The sequence below is a fragment of the Nerophis ophidion genome, linkage group LG09 (genome assembly GCF_033978795.1).
Source record: "Nerophis ophidion isolate RoL-2023_Sa linkage group LG09, RoL_Noph_v1.0, whole genome shotgun sequence".
NCBI classification, from domain to species: domain Eukaryota; kingdom Metazoa; phylum Chordata; class Actinopteri; order Syngnathiformes; family Syngnathidae; genus Nerophis; species Nerophis ophidion.
Genome location: NC_084619.1, coordinates 73043264 through 73065199, shown reverse-complemented (window position 1 = coordinate 73065199; position 21936 = coordinate 73043264). Strand labels below are relative to the sequence as shown.

Here is a 21936-nt window from a genome sequence, read left to right as displayed (position 1 = left end):
TGATGTATTGGGACAGATCCATTAAGACAGTGGTTCTCAAACTTTTTTTGTCATCCCCCACTTTGGACAAGGGGGAGTTTTCAAGCCCCACCTGCCCCCATCGCCACAACAGAACGCTAATGCTTAACATTTTCAAATGTATTGAACATCAAGTAACATTCAAGTCAGGGTTTCCCACACATTCATTTATTTGTGGCGGCTCGCCACGAAAGAATTACGGCCGCCACAAAAAAATTCGGCTTTTGACTCGCTCGACCGCTCATAAAAGCAATGGGACTCTGTCTGTGAATGGAGCTTGTAGTTACATTTTATATAAATATGATATAAATATGTATATAAATATGTACATAAAGTTTTGTAATTATATTCCAACTCCGCGTTCTTCTTGGTCATTGCCACCGCAAGAATAGAATAATAAAACATTTTTTTAAAGTGAATTTCCCTCCCGTTCCTCGCGCCTCACCTGTCATGTCTCTATTCCCCACAGGTGGGGCCCGCCCCACACTTTGAGAAACGCTGCATTGAGAGTTTGAGCAGAAATATGTCATATAGTAAATAAAACACAATAACACGTTAACAAAATGCTGTGTCGCGTGAATGTTTTTTGAAGTAACACCTTTGTGACATGAAAAAAAAACACAAGTAATGTATAAAAAACCTTGTGTTTACTTTTTGATATTAAAAAGAAACACAAAGCAGAGGATGAAGTCTAATAAACAGGCAGTGTGGCCAAGAAAAATAGGAGTGACACCTCTCACATCGAATACATAATCTTCACAGAAGTCGTTCAGTTTGATGAGATGATGAAACACTATCGCTAATATTGAAGTTATTTGAACACTGATACAGTTAGCAGTTAAATAAAGGACGAGTGACCATCCCAGTCAACAAAGTAAAGACTTTATAAACAAGTTGTGACAACTTTCATCCGGCAAAACATCAAATAGTTTTTCTCCTTCGCTGTGTCCTTTTAGTGTGGGGACAAGAGCAATATTGTCCACACCAGGGGCGTCACTAGACCTAATACTTTACTGGGGCACACCTGGGGCACAAATAATTCGTGTGAGCGTGCAAAGCGCGCAAGCAAAAAAATTTTTAGCACTTATTTATCATAAAAAAATACATAAATAGTGCTTTAAACTATGAAATCATATCAGATGATGTTGTATGGATCTTTGATGAACCACCTGAAATTAACTCATGCATTTGACCTACTTGTGCACTTTTTTACTCCAGACGTCTAAACTGCTACTGGTAAAAGCAAAAAGGAAGAGCAATGAATCTTTTTGAAATATTTATTGGAGTAATCATCTGCAAATTTAACATCTACAAAAGAAAAACAAAAAATAAAGCACCCCTACATCTCTGGGTTCTTTTATATTATTTAATTTCCATTTATGGCAATGTGGCTAATCCTATTTCAGATACACAAAACTATCAAATATACACAAAACAATAAAGCCACAGTAGTAGAATAAATGAACAACTGTTGTGTGTTCAGGGAATCATTTTCTGAGAAGTAAACTGTGACGTCTCCTTTTCATTTTTGCAAAGTGGTCAATCACTCTGGACAGACATGGAAATATTACAGTAAGTGTTATACAGTTGACCAGTGGTTCCCAACTGCTGGGTCGCGACATAAAAGTGGATTGTGTGTCATTTTCAGTCAGATGTGTGCATGAAAAAAAAACGGTTAGGGAGAAAAAAATCAAATTGTTGCAACAAAACCAGATATTTTTAGCCATTTTTCTAGTGACTATTAGTGAGTATTTTAGCAAAAGGCAAACCGACTAACAAGTTGGAGGAGGACTCAGGACAGACATGGAAATATATTTAAAAAAAATCTAAATGGGGCAACAAAACCCGATATTTTTAGCCATCTTTCTGTTACTATTTTTTCTGGAAACAAAAGCAAATGCTTTAGCTGTAGCCATTTTTCTGCTGACAAAACAAGATTATTTTAGTCAAAGTCACACCGATTAACAAGTGAGGTGAATTATATTTATATAGCGCTTTTCTCTAGTGACTCAAAGCGCTTTACATAGTGAAACCCAATATCTAAGTTACATTCAAACCAGTGTGGGTGGCACTGGGAGAAAGTGGGTAAAGTGTCTTGCCCAAGGACACAACGGCAGTGACTAGGATGGCGGAAGCGGGAATCGAACCTGCAACCCTCAAGTTGCTGGCACGGCCACTCTACCAACCGAGCTATACCGCCCCAACAAGACAAGTCTACTGTGCTATTTTTCTGTGAAATAAACTTGAATGATATAAAAATTGGCTCACGACTTGATGATATGGAAAAAAAAATTTCTTCCTGAAGATAAAGCACTCAACTCACACATGCTGACTCCAAATCATCATTGATGCAGAAGCAGCAGACAATAACCGACATGATGTTTCATGTTCATTGGAAATTCCCCCGACAGCTCGTACAGCAAATGAATATGTTTGTCTTGATACAAGGAATAACGTTAGCTAACTTAGCATCAACTTAAGACAATGATGTTGCCTAGCTAGCTAGGACTTCACTTACATCTCTCATTCCTGCTGCTTCTTCTCTGCTGCGGGCGAATAACTTTCTTAAATCCATCTCGGAGTTACAGTTTGAGTCAAATCAAAATCAAAATAATGTAATTAACAAATTGTTGTTGGCTAACGTTACCTGCCTCACGCAGTGATCCGCATCGCCCCTCTCTCTCTCTCTCAACCAAGTCTCTCCACACGTGAATAAATTACCATATTAATTAGCCATGTGCTCACTGTTAGTGGAGTGAATACAGTAGCAATCAATTACCATACTAAGCAGTATGTGCGCTGTTGTCTATGTTATGTAGACTTAAAACTCTGAAGCGTTTTTTTTTTTTATTGGTGAAATTTTTACTGGGGCACGTGCCCCAGTGATATATGTCCGGCGACGCCCCTGGTCCACACCCGTCTCCATCTAAACACAGCAGTGGACATCCCTGTCTTAGATGTTTTAGTCACCTTTTTAAAATCAATCAATCAATGATTATTTATATAGAAAAATGACAGAAACTGGGTCTTTGCTAAAAAAAAGTGAACACATTTAAAAAAGAAGGCACTGCTACAGCGCCCGTCAAAAGTTTGGAGACAGGCTTTTATTTAGCAACATGACGAAGTGTCTCCGCATTTGTTGTGAATAAACAATCTGCATTTGTTCACAAGGATGCGTTTCAAAGTTCAATCCCTGACATTATGTGTCTCGTCGCTTCTGAAAGTGTTTGAAGAGACAGTTCCGTCTCATCTTCCAGAGCTAAATGTGGATATAATCAGAGTAAGAATACTTCCCTCTCTCTCTCTCTCTACTTTCCATACTTGACTAAATCCCACCTTATTATAGTACAGAGTGTGTGTGTATTGGGATGGAATAAAGCCAGGATTAAGACAGCTCAAAGAGAACCTGAGCGGGTGTGATAGAAGTGATGGAAGGTAGTATATATATAATATATATATATACACTGCATATACATATACATATATATATATATATATATACATACATACAGTGGGGCAAAAAACTAGTCAGCCAGCGATTGTGCAAGTTCTCCCACTTCAAATGATGACAGAGGTCTGTAATTTTCATCATAGGTACACTTCAACTGTGAGAGACAGAATGTGAAAAAAAAATCCAGGAATTCACATTGTAGGAATTTTAAAGAATTTATTTGTAAATTATGGTGGAAAATAAGGATTTGGTCAACCATTGGAAGCTCTCACTGGTGGAAGGAGGTTCATATATGGCCCCATTCATTCTTTCCTCAACACGGATCAACCGTCCTGTCCCCTTAGCAGAAAAACAGCCCCAAAGCATGATGTTTCCACCCTCATGCTTCATAGTAGTTATGGTGTACCAAAAAGTTATATTCTGGTTGTATCTGACCCAATCCTCTGCTGTATCATCCATGTATCCATTTTGGTATAAACTCAACTCGTCGTGTTTGGAGGAAGAAGAATACTGAGTTGCATCCCAAGAACACCATACCTACTGTGAAGCATGGGGGTGGAAACATCATGCTTTGGGGCTGTTTTTCTGCTAAGGGGACGGGACGATTGATCCGTGTTAAGGAAAGAATGAATGGGGCCATGTATGAACCTCCTTCCATCAGTGAGAGCTTTCAATGGTTGACCAAATACTTATTTTCCAACATAATTTACAAATAAATTCTTTAAAATTCCTACAATGTGAATTCCTGGATTTTTTTTTCACATTCTGTCTCTCACAGTTGAAGTGTACCTATGATGAAAATTACAGACCTCGGTCATCATTTTAAGTGGGAGAACTTGCACAATCGCTGGCTGACTAAATACTTGTTTGCCCCACTGTATTATATATATATGACGATATACAAATTTTCTGGAAGTGTGTGTGTGTGTGTGTGTGTGTGTGTGTGTGTGTGTGTGTGTGTGTGTGTGTGTGTGTGTGTGTGACTCACAGCGATCAGTCTGTCTCCCACAGTGAGCGTGCCTTCCCTGGCAGCTGGACTACCCTGGACCACCGTGGTGACGAACACGCCATTCTCCAGGCCTATTCCGCTGTCTGGCACACATCAGAGAAAACGGCAATAAAATTGTCACAGTGTTGGGTAAATCTACTTCAGAAATTAAATACTACGTCATATGTAGCTTGCTACTTTCATTGGAAAATGTATTCCTGTTTAAGAATTGTGAATAACTTCATTACGTTCGCTTTACTTTAACCAAAACTACAAGGTTAATCATTACTGTTACTTAAGGACGTGTTGATTCATCGGCCAGCGATCAGTAGGAGACGATTTTCGTTAAAAAATATGTTATTGCCGTTGCCAATATATGTAATTAACGCCGATCCCCTCTGGCTGACACTATTTATTTGCAGTCCCCCGGCTGACAAGTTAACAGCTAATTATGTTTCTCCATTCAGTGTGGAGCAACTCCTCCATGCTAATAATAATCAGCTCCGTTGCAGAAAATAAACTGCATTATGATGTATCATTATCACTGGAGGACATGGCTTAACGTAATATAAGCAGAAAAATAGAATAAGGAACTAGTTCAAATAGTGTTTTAATATAGTTTACCTGTGAATACCACTCGTAATTAATACTGGTATTGGTCGATCTCACTCATAAATGATTGGTATCGAAATCTGCAGCAAAAAACCCTGACTGAAGCAACCCTACTATTACTATTACTACCAAAGTTGCATGTTTTCCTGCAACCAGATTTTCTCTCAGTCAATATTTGAAACAGGTGAAACTCAAATTAGAATTTGGTGTAAAAGTCGAGGCCGGTCCTGGCAACACCCTGTTCTGCGGCAGGCCCGCAGGCCACGCCCCCCTCCACAGTCCCTTTACATATAATAAGTTAATAGCACATATTAGATTCACATTTATAGCTTGATTGGCGACACTAAATGGTCCCTAGTGTGTGAATGTGAGTGTGAATGTTGTCTGTCTATCTGTGTTGGCCCTGCGATGAGGTGGCGACTTGTCCAGAGTGTACCCTGCCTTCTGCCCGATTGTAGCTGAGATAGGCGCCAGCGCCCCCCGTGACCCCGAAAGGGAATAAGCGGTAGAAAATGGATGGATGGATGGATGGATGGATGGATGTAAAAGTCCATTTATGTCAGCAATTCACTTTAAATCCACCCATCCATCCATTTTCTACCGCTTATTCCCTTTCGGGGTCGCGGGGGGCGCTGGCGCCTATCTCAGCTACAATCGGGCGGAAGGCAGGGTACACCCTGGACAAGTCGCCAACACAGATAGACAGACAACATTCACACTCACATTCACACACTAGGGACCATTTAGTGTTGCCAATCAAGCTATAAATGTGAATCTAATATGTGCTATTAACTTATTACATGTAAAGGGACTGTGGAGGGGGGCGTGGCCTGCGGGCCTGCCGCAGAACAGGGTGTTGCCAGGACCGGCCTGGAAGACAACGACGGGTGCGTGGATGGCCCAGGTGGGCCTTGTTATCTAATCAACTGTCGCCTTTATTAACAGCAGCCGTGATGAGACGAGTAGTTGGAGTTGCTGCTAAGCGGACGCAGGAGAGAAAGACAAGTTTGCTTGAATGCCAGACTTTGCACTATTCTATGAAAATAAAACAGTTATACCTGGAATTCCTGGCTCTACTGGCAGTGTGTGGTGGTTTGAAGAACCCACTAGAGGGCAACCTCTACAGTGACATATGTCAAGCCTTATTGGTTATTTTGATTGTCATGGCTTACAGTTTTTGAAACCTTACATTTTCGGAGATTTTCAATTGAAAGTTTTCATAAACTAAACCATAATCATCAAAAGTATAACCAATTAAGGCTTGACATATTTCACTTTGCATGTAATACCGTATTTCCTTGAATTGCCGCCGGGTATATAGTATGCGCCTGCCTTGAATTACTGCTGAGTCAAACTCCTTTCGCAAAATAATTAGCGCATGCTTAGTATTTCCGCCGGGTCAAACTCGTCACGTCACGAGTGACACTTCACCTGTCATCATTTTCAAAATGGAGGAGGCTGATTTCAATCATTTGAAATCGCATAAAGGGAAGAAGATTAAGAGCTATTCAGTAGGATTTAAGGTCCAAGCTATTGAATATGCTAAAAAAAACAGTAAGCAGCTATGTTTTATTAATATACCGTAGCTGCGTGTGTCAAATATGAGTCATTAAATGACTCCGGCCTCCTGGTGGTAGAGGGCGCTAGTGATCTTTCTTGCAACTACTCAGCTGAAGAAGAAGTGACAACAAGTGTCGTAATATGTGCTGGGAACAGATATGACGCGGGGGTTGCACGGCGGACCTTTTAGGATGTAACACCACTACTCTTATGCTGGCTATGTAAATAAAGCATGTTCCAGTCCTAAATACCCAGTGTATTATTTATACAATAAGACTTCATGGTGGCAGCGGTGGGATAAAGAGATCCCCCCACGGAGCAGAACGGGAGGGGGAGTTGTCCGAGGATAAATTCTGTTGTCGCCCGTGAGGAGCCGAGCTAACTGATAGCAGCGGTCTGCACGTCGGGAGCAACCCGAACGAGAGAGCGCTATGGCTACACACCGACCGACCCACCATGAACTGGACCGGCAAGAGTGAGCAACGTGTGTTTATTAAAATAAAACAGTTTTCTAAACTGGACTTTCAATCAAAGCAGGAGATAATAAAGGAAGATCTCCATCGAGACAGAGAGACTTTTAAAACTGAAGAAAGATAAGGAAGACTTCTATGAAGAAGTTATCGATGCTTTTGATTAGAAAGAGCTGCGCATGGACTTCATTTATAAGTAAAAGTAAGACCATAATGGGGTCCGGTCCGATCCGGTGGCCATGTACTGCTCGCCTGTGTATCGGCTGGGGACATCTCTGCGCTGCTGATCCGCCTCCGCTTGGGATGGTTTCCTGCTGGCTCCGCTGTGAACGGGACTCTCGCTGCTGTGTTGGATCCGCTTTGGACTGGACTCTTGCGACTGTGTTGGATCCATTATGGATTGAACTTTCACAGTATCATGTTAGACCCGCTCGACATCCATTGCTTTCCTCCTCTCCAAGGTTCTCATAGTCATCATTGTCACCGACGCCCCACTGGGTGTGAGTTTTCCTTGCCCTTATGTGGGCCTACCGAGGATGTGGTAGTGGTTTGTGCAGCCCTTTGAGACACTAGTGATTTAGGGCTATATAAGTAAACATTGATGATTTTTTTTTTTTAATTATTATTAAATGTGCTTTTCATGATGGTATCCTTACATCACACGCAAATTTTTGAGCGCAGGCCAAAATTTACCGCATGCCTTTGGTAAGCGCCGGAGAAGAGGTTTTAAATGAATTAGCGCCCCGGCGGCAATTCAAGGAAATACGGTAAGTTAATCTGCGTTCAAAAGACTCCGGCTTATTAGTGATTCCTAGAGCTCAAAAAAAGTCTGCGGGCTATAGAGCGTTTTCCGTTCGGGCTCCAGTACTCTGGAATGCCCTCCCGGTAACAGTTCGAGATGCCACCTCAGTAGAAGCATTTAAGTCTCATCTTAAAACTCATCTGTATACTCTAGCCTTTGAGTAGACCTCCTTTTTAGACCAGTTGATCTGCCGCTTCTTTTCTTTCTCCTATGTCCCCCCCTCCCTTGTGGAGGGGGTCCGGTCCGATGACCATGGATGAAGTACTGACTGTCCAGAGTCGAGACCCAGGATGGACCGCTCGTCGGGACCCAGGATGGACCGCTCGCCTGTATCGGTTGGGGACATCTCTACGCTGCTGATCCGCTTGTGATGGTTTCCTGTGGACGGGACTCTCGCTGCTGTCTTGGAGCCACTATGGATTGAACTTTCACAGTATCATGTTAGACCCGCTCGACATCCATTACTTTCGGTCCCCTAGAGGGGGGGGGTTGCCCACATCTGAGGTCCTCTCCAAGGTTTCTCATAGTCAGCATTGTCACTGGCGTCCCACTGGATGTGAATTCTCCCTGCCCACTGGGTGTGAGTTTTCCTTGCCCTTTTGTGGGTTCTTCCGAGGATGTTGTAGTCGTAATGATTTGTGCAGTCCTTTGAGACATTTGTGATTTGGGGCTATATAAATAAACATTGATTGATTGATTGATTGATTGAATGTCACATGTTACATCTTTGTGTACACGATTAATTTCTATAGAGTAATATTAATTTCTTAAATTGCGATGTGCGATGATCCAAAATATCAATTTTAATCACTGCAGCGCAATAGAATTCTGGAAAACTACCTAAGATACGATCATATATCAACTTGTAAACACAAAGGTGCTGCAATGATGATTTTGACATTTAGAACAGAGACTAAAAAAAAAAAATCTGTTAATACAGTGTCAGTGATAAAACGGAAAATCGAGCCACAGTCGAGCATGCAGAGGTCCCGAACAACAAAAACGGACATCACCTGGTTACTGACAGAATAAAAAGCATTGTAAAGTACCTTTATGTCCCATCAGGTTAATATGAACGGGAGTAACCAGCCGTCCGCCCAGAGACTTCCTCCGCCGTACCACCATGTTGATCAACCTGCCGACGTTCAGGACCGCCTTCATCACCTGCTTCCGGTCCTTGTTGGTCAGGTCCATGTCGTTTATCTTCAGCAACCAATCGTTCACCCTGCAAGCGCGAAGAAAACAACGTCAACAGGAAGTGGAACGGAGCCGGTGTCTCGCTCTCACCTTAACCTTCCATCTGCTATACTTCCTTTGTCCACCCTCGTCACAAATATCCCACAATCCCCTGGCAAATACGGGTCGTTGACTCCTTCTGCGATATCGAACCCGAGCGCCTTCAAGTCCATGTCATCCTGTGAGTGTAACGTCAGTTACTGAGGAGTGGAAGAGGGTGAATACACTAAAAGCTGCTCTTACCCGGTCTTTCTCAAACTCCACCACCTCGGTCTCCCACTCCAGAGAGTCCGTGTCTATGGCCGAGTCGTGTGAACTGTGGGCCATTAGCTGACAGAACCTGGCCTCCTTCTCCAGTTGGCCCTCCATTTTCTCCCTTTTACAAAAGAGGTGAAAGATAAGTCAGTGCACTGCAGAAAGTCCAAAACAAGAAAGAAAAATACAAAAGTTAGAGGTATTTTATTCGAACGAAGCAAAATTATCTGCCGAAAGAAAAGAAAATTTGGCTTATCAAGACTTTCCTAAACAAGTAAAATTAAAGCTGCAAGCAGCGATAGACAGGACTGAGTATTTATAGCCAACTTTTGTATTGAAGGGGGAATTGCAAACTTCCTGTTGATTTTAGCTGGGGGTTGTCAGTGTATGAAATATAGGTCTAAGTGAGACCTACATAGAGGTTTTTGTTGCATGTGTCTACGACATTCCTACTGGGAGTTATAGGCAGTTTGGTTTTGTCTGTGTTTTCTTTCTAGGAGGCGCTGGAGCGCAATTTTGAGTTTGGGGTTTGGTTTTTTGATTAGATCGCAATTTTCGCCAGTCCTGATGTGTGTGTCCAATTTAGTGAGTTTTGAAGCATGTTAAGGGGGTCATATTACAGCTCAAAGAAGCAGCAGTATAATTATAAAGAATAAAGAATAATAATAAAACGCTAGAAATTCAATAGGGTCCTCTGTCCCTTTGGGACATCGGTCCCTAATTAGCTAACCTCAGTGAACCCCAAAATACCTTAAAATAAGTATATTCTCATGTGGGGCGGTTTAGCTCGGTTGGTAGAGTGGCCGTGCCAGCAACTTGAGGGTTGCAGGTTAAATTCCCGCTTCTGCCAACCTAGTCACTGCCGTTGTGTCCTTGGGCAAGGCACTTTACCCACCTGCTCCCAGTGCCACCCACACTGGTTTGAATGTAACTTAGATATTGGGTTTCACTCTGTAAAGCGCTTTGAGTCACTAGAGAAAAAGCGCTATATAAATATAATTCACTTCACTAATAACTGTGCTACTATGAGTACATATGTTTTATTGTTTCATTGAAAATAAAATAGCAAAGTCCATTTGGCTGTCATCTGTTTTACTGCCAGAAACAATTGTATCAAAGTCATTATTTATTTTTTTCATGCTTAAAATAAGAAATAATTACTTTTAAAAAAAGTAGTTTTATACTTGTGAGTGTTGTTGACACAGTTTTGCAACAGTTGATATTCTAGTTTCAAGCATGTTTTACTCAAAATAGGTAATTAAATCAAGCTGTAGTATCTTACTGAGATCATTTAGGACCAAAACCCTTAAAACAAGTAAAACACTAACATAACGTCTGCTTAGTGAGAAGAATTATTAAAGTTAAGTCAAAGTACCAATGATTGTCACACACACACTAGGTGTGGCGGAATTATTCTCTGCATTTGACCCATCACCCTTGTTCACCCCCTGGGAGGTGAGGGGAGCAGTGAGCAGCAGCAGTGGCCGCGCCCGGGAATCATTTTAGTGATTTAACCCCCAATTCCAACCCTCGATGCTGAGTGCCAAGCAGGGAGGTAATGAGTCCCATTTTTATAGTCTTTGGTCTGAATTGGCCGCGGTTTGAACCAACGACCAACCGATCTCAGGGCGGACACTCTAGCCCAGGGGTCGGGAACCTTTTTGGCTGATAGAGCCAAGAAGCCAAATATTTCAAAACGTATTTACGTAAGAGCCATATAATATTTTTTTTAACACTGAACACAACTAAAAGTGTGCCTTTTTAAGTAAGACCAACATTTCTAGAGTATAATAGGTCTCTTACTCTTTGGAATAACATTGTTAATATGAAACAAATTGTGTAGGGGGCGTGGCCTCCAGGCCTGCAGCGAAGCGGGGTGTTGCCAGGAACGGCCTTGAAATCAGCGACAGGTGCGCAAAAGGCCCACCTGGGCCTTGTTATCTAATCACCTGTCGCTCTGTTATAAGCAGCAGCCAGGAGGAGAGACGGGGTTGGGGCTGGAGCCAGAGCGCAAGCGAGAACAAAAGACAAAAATACAATTGCTGGAAAGCAACTGAGAGACTTTTTGAAAAATAAGACAATATTGTAACCCTGAAACAGGCTCTCATGTCCGTGCTTGGTGGTCTGAAGAACCCCCAGGAGGGCAAGCCCCACACTAACCAATAATAAATAAATTACTTCTTACCATTAATGCAACTTCTTGAACATAAAAAAGCATGAGAATGTTTTATATTTTGAACGTCATATTCAACAGTGGAATTATTCATTACTTATCGTGTTAAGCAATGTCAGCTCAGATTTATCCGAGAGCCGGATGCAGTCATCAAAAGAGCCACATCTGGCTCTAGAGCCATAGGTTCCCTACCCCTGTTCTAGCCACTAGGCCACTGAGTAGGTATTATTATCTTATCAGACAGAAAATAAGCAAATATCACCATTATTTGAGATGTTTAATCTTACTTAGATTTCAGTTTTTGCAGTGTGGTGGAAGAACAAGGAGAGAGAGAGGATTCACACGCCCATCTATATTTAAAGAGAGCATTACCCAGCATGTAATTACATGTTTTTTTTAAAAGAATGCCTTTATGTGGAAATGTTTTACACCACATTTCGCTTTTCAGTGTGGGAACTAGGGCTGCGAATCTTTGGGTGTCCCACGATTCGGTTCAATATCGATTCTTGGGGTCGCGATTCAATAATTTATCGATTTTTTCGATTCTCGATTCAAAAACGATATTTTTCCGATTCAAAAGGATTCTGTATTCATTCAATACATAGATTTCAGCAGGATCTACCCAGTCTGCTGACATGCTAGCAGAAAGGTAGATTTTTGTAAAAAGCTTTTATAATTGTGAAGGACAATGTTTTATCAACTGATTGCAATAATGTAAATTTGTTTTAATTAATTAACGAACCAAAAATATGACTTATTTTATCTTTGTGAAAACATTGGACACAGTGTGTTGTCAAGCTTATGAGATGCCATGCAAGTGTAAGCCACTGTGACACTATTGTTCTTTTTTATTATTTTTATAAATGTCTAATGATAATGTCAATGCTGAAATTATAACTAATATTGATAGATAGATAGATAGATAAATTAAAATTCCAGCAGCAGTGTACAGAGTTGATACTGATTGATTATTGATACTGTTGTTGATAATATTCATTTTTGTTTCACTACTTTTGGTTTGTTCTGTGTGGTGTTTGTGTCTCCTCTCAATTGCTCTGTTTATTGCAGTTCTGAGTGTTGCTGGCTCAGGTTTGGTTTTGGAATTGGATTGCATTGTTGTGGTATTGCTGTGTAGTGGTTTGTTGGATTGATTAAAAAAAAAATAAAAAAAATACGAGAATCGATTCTGAATCGCACAACGTATTCGAATCAATTTTTCCCCCCACCCCTAGTAGGAACTCAAATGTATACTCACTAACCCTAAAAACACCCCTCTGATTGACACAAATACTCATCTTAATCACGGTAGGTTGTGAGATCAACCCCCGGTCGAGTCATACCAAAAACTATAAAAATGGGACTCATCAAGGGTTGAAATTGGGGGTTAAGTCACCAAAAATGATTCCCGGGCCTGGCCCACTCCTCCCCTCACCTCCCAGGGGGTGAACAAGGGGATGGATCAAATGCAGAGGACACTTTCAACACACTTAGTGTGTGAGAAAATCATTGGTACTTTAACTTTAACTTAAATACCCCAACAGGCCCTGTGATGAGGTGGCGACAAGTCCAGTGTGTACGCCGCCTTCCGCCCGATTGTAGCTGAGATAGGCAACAGCGCCCCCCGTGACCCCAAAAGGGACAAGCGGTAGAAATGGATGGATAGATGTTTGACACAAATACTCAAACCTAATCCCGGCTGAGTCATACCAAAGACTATAAAAATGGGAGCCATTACCTCCCTGCTTGGAATTGGGGGTTTAATCACCAAAAATAATTCCCGGGCGCGGCCACCACTGCTGCTCACTGCTCCCATCACCTCCCAGGGGGTGAACAAGGGGATGGGTCGAATGCAGAGGACAAATTTCAACACACCTAGTGAGTGTGTGACAATCATTGGTACTTTAACTTATCTTAAATACCCCAAAAGGCCCTGCAATGAGGTGGCGACTAGTCCAGGGTGTACCCCGCCTTCCGCCCGATTGTAGCTGAAATAGGCAACGGCGCCCCCTGCAGATCCAAAAGGGACAAGCGGTAGAAATGGATGGATAGATGTTTGACACAAATACTCAAACCTAATCTTGGCTGAGTCATACCAAAGACTATAAAAATGGGAGCCATTACCTCCCTGCTTGGCACTCAGCATCAAGGCTTGGAATTGGGGGTTAAATCACCAAAAATGATTCCCGGGCGTGGCCACTACTGCTGCTCACTGCTCCCCTCACCTCCCAGGGGGTGAACAAGGGTGATGGATCAAATGCAGAGGACAAATTTCACCACACCTAGTGAGTGTGTGACAATCATTGGTACTTTAACTTTAACTTAAATACCCCAAAAGTCCATGGTGTACCCCGCCTTCCGCCCGATTGTAGCTGAAATAGGCAACAGCGCCCCCCGCAGATCCAAAAGGGACAAGCGGTAGAAATGTATGGATAGATGTTTGACACAAATACTCAAACCTAATCCCGGCTGAGTCATACCAAAGACTATAAAATGTGAGCCATTACCTCCCTGCTTGGCACTCAGCATCAAGGCTTGGAATTGGGGGTTAAATCACCAAAAATGGTTCCCGGGCGCGGCCACTACTGCTGCTCACTGCTCCCCTCACCTCCCAGGGGGTGATCAAGGGTGATGGGTCAAATGCAGAGGACACATTTCACCACACTTAGTGTGTGAGAAAATCATTGGTACTTTAACTTTAACTTAAATACCCCAACAGGCCCTGCGATGAGGTGGCGACTAGTCCAGGGTGTACCCCGCCTTCCGCCCGATTGTAGCTGAAATAGGCACCAGCGCCCCCCGCAGATCCAAATGGGACAAGTGGTAGAAATGGATGGATAGATGTTTGACACAAATACTCAAACCTAATCCCGACCGAGTCATACCAAAGACTATAAAAATGGGAGCCATTACCTCCCTGCTTGGCACTCAGCATCAAGGCTTGGAATTGGGGGTTAAATCAGCAAAAATAATTCCCGGGCGCGGCCACGGCTGCTGCTCACTGCTCCCCTCACCTCCCAGGGGATGAACAAGGGGATGGATCAAATGCAGAGGACAAATTTCAACACACCTAGTGTGTGACAATCATTGGTACTTTAACTTATCTTAAATACCCCAAAAGGCCCTGCAATGAGGTGGCGACAAGTCCAGGGTGTACGCCGCCTTCCGCCCGATTGTAGCTGAGATAGGCAGCAGCGCCCCCCGCAGATCCAAATGGGACAAGTGGTAGAAAATGGATGGATAGATGTTTGACACAAATACTCAAACCTAATCCTGGCTGAGTCATACCAAAGACTATAAAAATGGGAGCCATTACCTCCCTGCTTGGAATTGGGGGTTTAATCACCAAAAATAATGCCCGGGCGCGGCCACCGCTGCTGCTCACTGCTCCCCTCACCTCCCAGGGGGTGAACAAGGGAATGGGTCGAATGCAGAGGACAAATTTCACCACACTTAGTGTGAGAAAATCATTGGTACTTTAACTTTGACTTAACTTTAACTTAAATGCCCCAACAGGCCCTGCGGTGAGGTGGCGACTTGTCCAGGGTGTACGACCGCCTTCCGCTCGAATGCAGCTGAGATAGGCTTAGGCACCCCCCACGACCCCAAAAGGGACAAGCTTTAGAAAATGGATGGAAAGAACCAATTTTGACTTCCTAGTCTGTCATACACATCAGCAGCCAGCAGAGGGAGCTTTTACACCCAATATAAAACAAAAGGAGCTGAGAAAAAAAAAAAAAAAATCAGGATTACATTTTTAAGTTTCTGAAGGCGCAACATTGGAGTTTACATGCAGACTATAACAGCTTTTAAATACTAGGCACTGGCAGGGAGGCTTGGAGAAGCAAATATTCTGTTGCTCACATTAAAGAAAGATTGTTTTTTTATTCTGGGCTTATTTGTTTGACTCGCTTTCCTACGCTTCAAAAATTGACCGACTCACCTCATCTCCTTCAGCTCTCGCAAAGAGTCGTTCTTCTGCTTCCTCATGTCGTCCAGGTTCCGCAGGGCGTCTGCCAGGTCGCTGACCGCCCGGTCTCGCTCCCGACGCAGGTTGTCACACAGCGTCCTGGGGATGGAGGGAAGCGTTGGAAAGGTAAACAACAACAACAACAACAACAACTCCTCGCTCTTCGCACGCCCACCTGATGCTCTCCCTCTCCGCCACTATTTTGTCCCGCTCTTGGAAGGCCCAGTCCCGGCGACATTTGGCCACCTCGGTCTCCTGCGTGGCTTCTTTCAGTTCCTGGGACATGGCCTCGTACTGCTTCCTCAGCATCTCGATCTCCTTGTTGGCACGCTCCATGTCCAGCGTGGCAGAGTCTTGTTTCTGCGTGAACGCCTTCCGTTAGAGGTGTGCCATATGTTGCATTTTAGGCGAACCACAACATCAGAAAACTGCCTTAGAAGACACTTCTCAAAAATAAATAGCTTTTTTTAAAGCTAGTAATGCTCAGTTTTGATTGATACAAATGTATTCTTTAAGCCAGAGCTATTGGTCTGGCTACCAAGGGCCCAATGCTGATCCGCCCCCGCTTGGGATGGTTTCCTGCTGGCTCCGCTGTGAACGGGACTCTCGCTGCTGTGTTGGATCCGCTTTGGACTGGACTCTCGCGACTGTGTTGGATCCATTATGGATTGAACTCTCACAGTATCATGTTAGACCCGCTCGACATCCATTGCTTTCCTCCTCTCCAAGGTTCTCATAGTCATCATTGTCACCGACGTCCCACTGGGTGTGAGTTTTTCCTTGCCCTTATGTGGGCCTACCGAGGATGTGGTAGTGGTTTGTGCAGCCCTTTGAGACACTAGTGATTTAGGGCTATATAAGTAAACATTGATTGATTGATACTGGCCACAGAGACAAATATTTTTGCCGCAAATTCCTAAAAACAGAGTGCTCCTCTTCTACAGAGGAACTTGGACTTGATCCTTGCATTGACATTTTAACCTTGGTAGCCAACTCTGATAAAAAGATCCCCCTGACTAAGAACTCCCTTGGCGTTAAAAGCAGCCTCAAAAACCTCGGGGTTGTGTTTGATGAAGTGTGAAGTGAATTATATTTATATAGCGCTTTTTCTCTAGTGACTCAAAGCGCTTTACATAGTGAAACCCAATATTTCATTTTTTTTCCTTTACATTTAAACCAGTGTGGGTGGCACTGGGAGCAGGTGTCTTGCCCAAGGACACAATGGCAGTGACTAGGATGGCGGAGGAGTTCAAGTACCTAGGAGTCTTGTTCACGAGTGGGGGAAGAGTGGATCGTGAGATCGACAGGCGGATCGGTGCGGCGTCTTCAGTAATGCGGACGTTGTATCGATCCGTTGTGGTGAAGAAGGAGCTGAGCCGGAAGGCAAAGCTCTCAATTTATCGGTCGATCTACGTTCCCATCCTCACCTATGGTCATGAGCTTTGGGTCATGACCGAAAGGATAAGATCACGGGTACAAGCGGCCCAAATGAGTTTCCAGGTGTCTCCCTTAGAGATAGGGTGAGAAGCTCTGCCATCCGGGAGGAACTCAAAGTAAAGCCGCTGCTCCTCCACATGGAGAGGAGCCAGATGAGGTGGTTCGGGCATCTGGTCAGGATGCCACCCGAACGCCTCCCTAGGCACGTCCAACCGGTAGGAGGCCACGGGGAAGACCCAGGACACGTTGGGAAGACTATGTCTCCCGGCTGGCCTGGGTACGCCTCGGGATCCCCCGGGAAGAGCTAGACGAAGTGGCTGGGGAGAGGGAAGTCTGGGTTTCCCTGCTTAGGCTGCTGCCCCCGCGACCCGACCTCGGATAAGCGGAAGAAGATGGATGGATAGGATGGCGGAAGCGGGATTCGAACCTGCAACCCTCAAGTTGCTGGCACGGCCGCTCTACCAACCGAGCTGTACCACCCCATTAATGTCTTTGGAAGGTCACTGTCGTCAACTGACCAAAAACTTTTGTTATCGTCTCAGAAATATTTCTTAAGTGAGAAATTTGTTGTCAAAATTGGAGATCTCGAAATGATCGTTCATGCTTTCATTTCGTCTCACATTGACTATTAAACAAGTCAACGCTGAAGAGACTTCAGATTGTAGAAAATGCGGCTCCCAGACTTTAGGCCAGTGCACCCAGAACACCCCTCATCTCCCCCGTTTTATCCAGTCTTCATTGACTTCCAGTTAAATCCCGCATCCAGTTTAAGATTTTAGTCCTGACATTCCGTGTGTTGGGTTGTGGGGCCCCTCAGTACATCTCTGATTTGCTATGCCCCTGCTCTTCAGGCCGGGGTCTTCTAAAGATCCCAAAAAACTTGTTTTAAAACCCGTGGAGACCTGGCATTCCGGACTCACATTCAATAAAACTGACCGTGATCTTGACTGTGTTGAAACTTTTAAAAAGTTCTCTTTTTAGTAAAGCTTTTAGTTAACGCTACCTTTTAACTATCATTTTTAATCCACTTTACATCCTTTTTATGATGCTGCCCCTGTTTTAATTGAATTGTTTAACTTCACCTGTTTTGTGCAGCGCTTTGTGATTTTATCTGTGAAAAGCGCTTTATAAATCAAATTGACTTACGTACTTATTAGTAATAATTAGGGATGCACCGATTAATCGGTAACCGAATATATTCGGCCGAATATGGCAAAAAAAAAGCCACATTCGGCCTTCGGTGGAATGAGTTAAAAACAAGGCCGAATAGTGGCGTGTGACGCAATTTTTTGACGCGGTGACGTTGGGATATGTTGTGTACCTGTATAAGTGTATGAGGTTACAAGCACACACTTATTGAGATTTAGTGGGGCCTCTGTTTACATTATTAGCATATCTACTGTGGCATTATTAGCATATCTACTGTGGCTAACAAGCTACCTTATACAGGTAGCCTGTTGTGTAGGCTACCTGTATAAGTGTATGAGGTTACAAGCACGCACTTATTGAGATTTAGTGGGACCTCTGTTTACATTATTAGCATATCTACTGTGGCATATCTACTGTGGCATTATTAGCATATCTACTGTGGCTAACAAGCTACCTTATACAGGTAGCCTGTTGTGTAGGCTACCTGTATAAGTGTATGAGGTTACAAGCACACACTTATTGAGATTTACTTGAGCCTTCTGTTTACATTATTAGCATATCTACTGTGGCTAAGCAGACTTTTGCCAAAAGGACAATAATTCATTTGTTGTGGGTTTATCCACTTTAATGCACTTTATTTATTTTTTTGGAACGCATGTTTTGTTTGAAGGCCTAATATAAATGAAAAACTTTGTGCTTTTTTTGAAAAGCAAAGGCTACTGGAATATTAAAAAAATGTCAATATTCAATAAAAAATTACTTTATTTGAAAAACATGTCTAAATATTTATTCTAGGCTATTTATGCAATATAAAAAAATTGTGAAAAACTGCATTCATTATTCGGTATTCGGCCTTCGGCCAAGCGTTTACATTTTATTCGGCTTCGGTCACAAATTTTCATTTCGGTGCATCCCTAATGGAGACTGTTTCTACTGAAATTCGGGAGTCTACCGGGAAAATCAGGAGGGTTGGCAAGTACAGTGGGTCGCTACATCTGTAAGTGCAAGTTAAAACCTCACTATGCGAAGCGAAAGCCATTTATCAACAACACCCAGAAACGCTGCCGTCTTCGCTAGGCCCGAGATCATCTAAGATGGACTGATGCAAAGTGGAAAAGTGTTCTGTGGTCGGACGAGTCCACATTTCAAATTATATTTGGAAACTGTGGACGTGGTGTCCTCCGGGACAAAGAGGAAAATAACCATCCGGATTGTTATAGGCGCAAAGTTGAAAAGCCAGCATCTGTGATGGTATGGGGGTGTATTAGTGCCCAAGGCATGGGTAACGTACACGTCTGTGAAGGCACCATTAATGCTGAAAGGTACATACAGGTTTTGGAACAACAATGCCTCAGACGGCATTGTATCATAAAAACAATTTCAATCTCTAAAGGATATCACCACATGGGCTCAGGAACACTTCAGAAAACCACTGTCACTAAATACAGTTGGTCGCTACATCTCTAAGTGCAAGTTAAAGCTCTACTATGCAAAGCGAAAGCCATTTATCAACAACACCCAGAAACGCTGCAGTCTTCGCTAGGCCCGAGGTCATCTAAGATGGACTGATGCAAAGTGGAAAAGTGTTCTGTGGTCGGACAAGTCCACATTTCAAATTATATTCGGAAACTGTGGACGTGGTGTCCTCGGGAACAAAGAGGAAAATAACCATCCGGATTGTTATAGGCGCAAAGTTGGAAAGCCAGCATCTGTGATGGTATGGGGGTGTATTAGTGCCCAAGGCATGGGTAACGTACACGTCTGTGAAGGCACCATTAATGCTGAAAGGTACATACAGGTTTTGGAACAACAATGCCTCAGACGGCATTGTATCATAAAAACAATTTCAATCTCTAAAGGATATCACCACATGGGCTCAGGAACACTTCAGAAAACCACTGTCACTAAATACAGTTGGTCGCTACATCTGTAAGTGCAAGTTAAAGCTCTACTATGCAAAGCGAAAGCCATTTATCAACAACACCCAGAAACGCTGCCGTCTTCGCTAGGCCCGAGGTCATCTAAGATGGACTGATGCAAAGTGGAAAAGTGTTCTGTGATCTGACGAGTCCACATTTCAAATTATATTTGGAAACTGTGGACGTGGTGTCCTCCGGGACAAAGAGGAAAATAACCATCAGGATTGTTATAGGCGCAAAGTTGGAAAGCCAGCATCTGTGATGGTATGGGGGTGTATTAGTGCCCAAGGCATGGGTAACTTACACGTCTGTGAAGGCACCATTAATGCTGAAAGGTACATACAGGTTTTGGAACAACAATGCCTCAGACGGCATTGTATCATAAAAACAATTTCAATCTCTAAAGGATATCACCACATGGGCTCAGGAACACTTCAGAAAACCACTGTCACTAAATACAGTTGGTCGCTACATCTGTAAGTGCAAGTTAAAGCTCTACTATGCAAAGCGAAAGCCATTTATCAACAACACCCAGAAACGCTGCCGTCTTCGCTAGGCCCGAGGTCATCTAAGATGGACTGAGGCAAAGTGGAAAAGTGTTCTGTGGTCCGACGAGTCCACATTTCAAATTATATTTGGAAACTGTGGACGTGGTGTCCTCGGGAACAAAGAGGAAAATAACCATCAGGATTGTTATAGTCGCAAAGTTCATTTGTTGTGGGTTTATCCACTTTAATGCACTTTTTTTTTTTTTTCGGAACGCATGTTTTGTTTGAAGGCCTAATATAAATGAAAAACTTTGTGCTTTTTTTTGAAAAGCAAAGGCTACTGGAATATTAAAAAAATGTCAATATTCAATAAAAAAATACTTTATTTGAAAACATGTGTAAATATTTATTCTAGGCTATTTATGCAATATAAAAAAAATGTGAAAAACTGCATTCATTATTTGGTATTCGGCCAAGCGTTTAAGTTTTATTCGGCTTCGGCCACAAATTTTCATTTCGGTGCATCCCTAATTAGGCCAAAATGATTCATAGAACTTCTCCAAAACGTCCTGCCAATCCAAGTCCAAGAATGCGTGAACCACAGAAGTTACAGAAGTAAGACCTAAATCTCCCTCAGGGTCAGTCCAGTGACATCTTGTAATCCTCACTGGAACCATTAAGCTCTTAAGAAGACGTCCGACCTCTGACTGCATACTCAGGTGTGGTAGCAGAGGCCCCAACTCACCTGCCGTGCTTGATAGTACTCCCGGAGAAGCTGATCCCTCTGAATAATGGCCTCGGTCCTCTCCTTGCGGGCCACGTCCCTCTCCTCCCGCACCATTTCGATGTCCTTGCAGGCCTGGCTCAGCTCCTTCTGGGCCTCGGCTTTGTCCTTCACCTCGTGGCAGTACTTCTCCAGGAGCTCGTTCCTCTCGCAGATGGCCCTGTCGCGGTCCACCAGCGACGAGTTCAACTCCTGCGACAGGTAGAAGGGGGAAAGGGAAACATCGGCAAAGCTATGAGTCATCGACAGGATCAGTCAGTGGATTTCAAAAGGCAGTTTGTTCAGAGACGGTCTTCAAAAAGAGAGAGCTCAACTATTTTTATGCAGCGTCTTGGGAATTCGTGGCCTTCAATTCACCAGCTGGCAAAACTGGTTGCAAAAAACCTCGCTGATTGAGTCTTCTTTGCAGAAGTGAGGGTAGTTTACTTAGAGCGGATTGCAGTAAATGGTGTGACAAACAATAGTAAAAGTACCAAACAACGGAGGACGTTCCTCATTTGGTACGACACTTCAAAAAGGGACTACAAATCAGATTTGGTGACCGAACTGAAGCACAGGAGTGGAAGGATTGACGAGACACAATTCTCAGTTTGAACTATTGAATATAGAGCTGGCCGATATATCGAT

The 21936-nt window shown here is 43.2% G+C and overlaps 1 protein-coding gene across 3 annotated transcripts in view; it reads right to left on the bottom strand.

The window, feature by feature from the left end:
• dlg5a (discs, large homolog 5a (Drosophila)) overlaps positions 1–21936 on the bottom strand; it is a 211297-nt gene that overhangs the window by 67509 nt on the left and 121852 nt on the right. For all 3 annotated transcript variants that reach the window (XM_061911763.1, XM_061911764.1, XM_061911765.1), the window contains exons 8-14: positions 21271–21501; positions 15708–15892; positions 15506–15631; positions 9381–9513; positions 9189–9316; positions 8951–9126; positions 4458–4561 (exon numbers count right to left, since the gene is read on the bottom strand). In XM_061911763.1, coding sequence (XP_061767747.1) covers positions 4458–4561; positions 8951–9126; positions 9189–9316; positions 9381–9513; positions 15506–15631; positions 15708–15892; positions 21271–21501 — 1083 coding nt within the window. The remainder of the gene's footprint in view (positions 1–4457; positions 4562–8950; positions 9127–9188; positions 9317–9380; positions 9514–15505; positions 15632–15707; positions 15893–21270; positions 21502–21936) is intronic.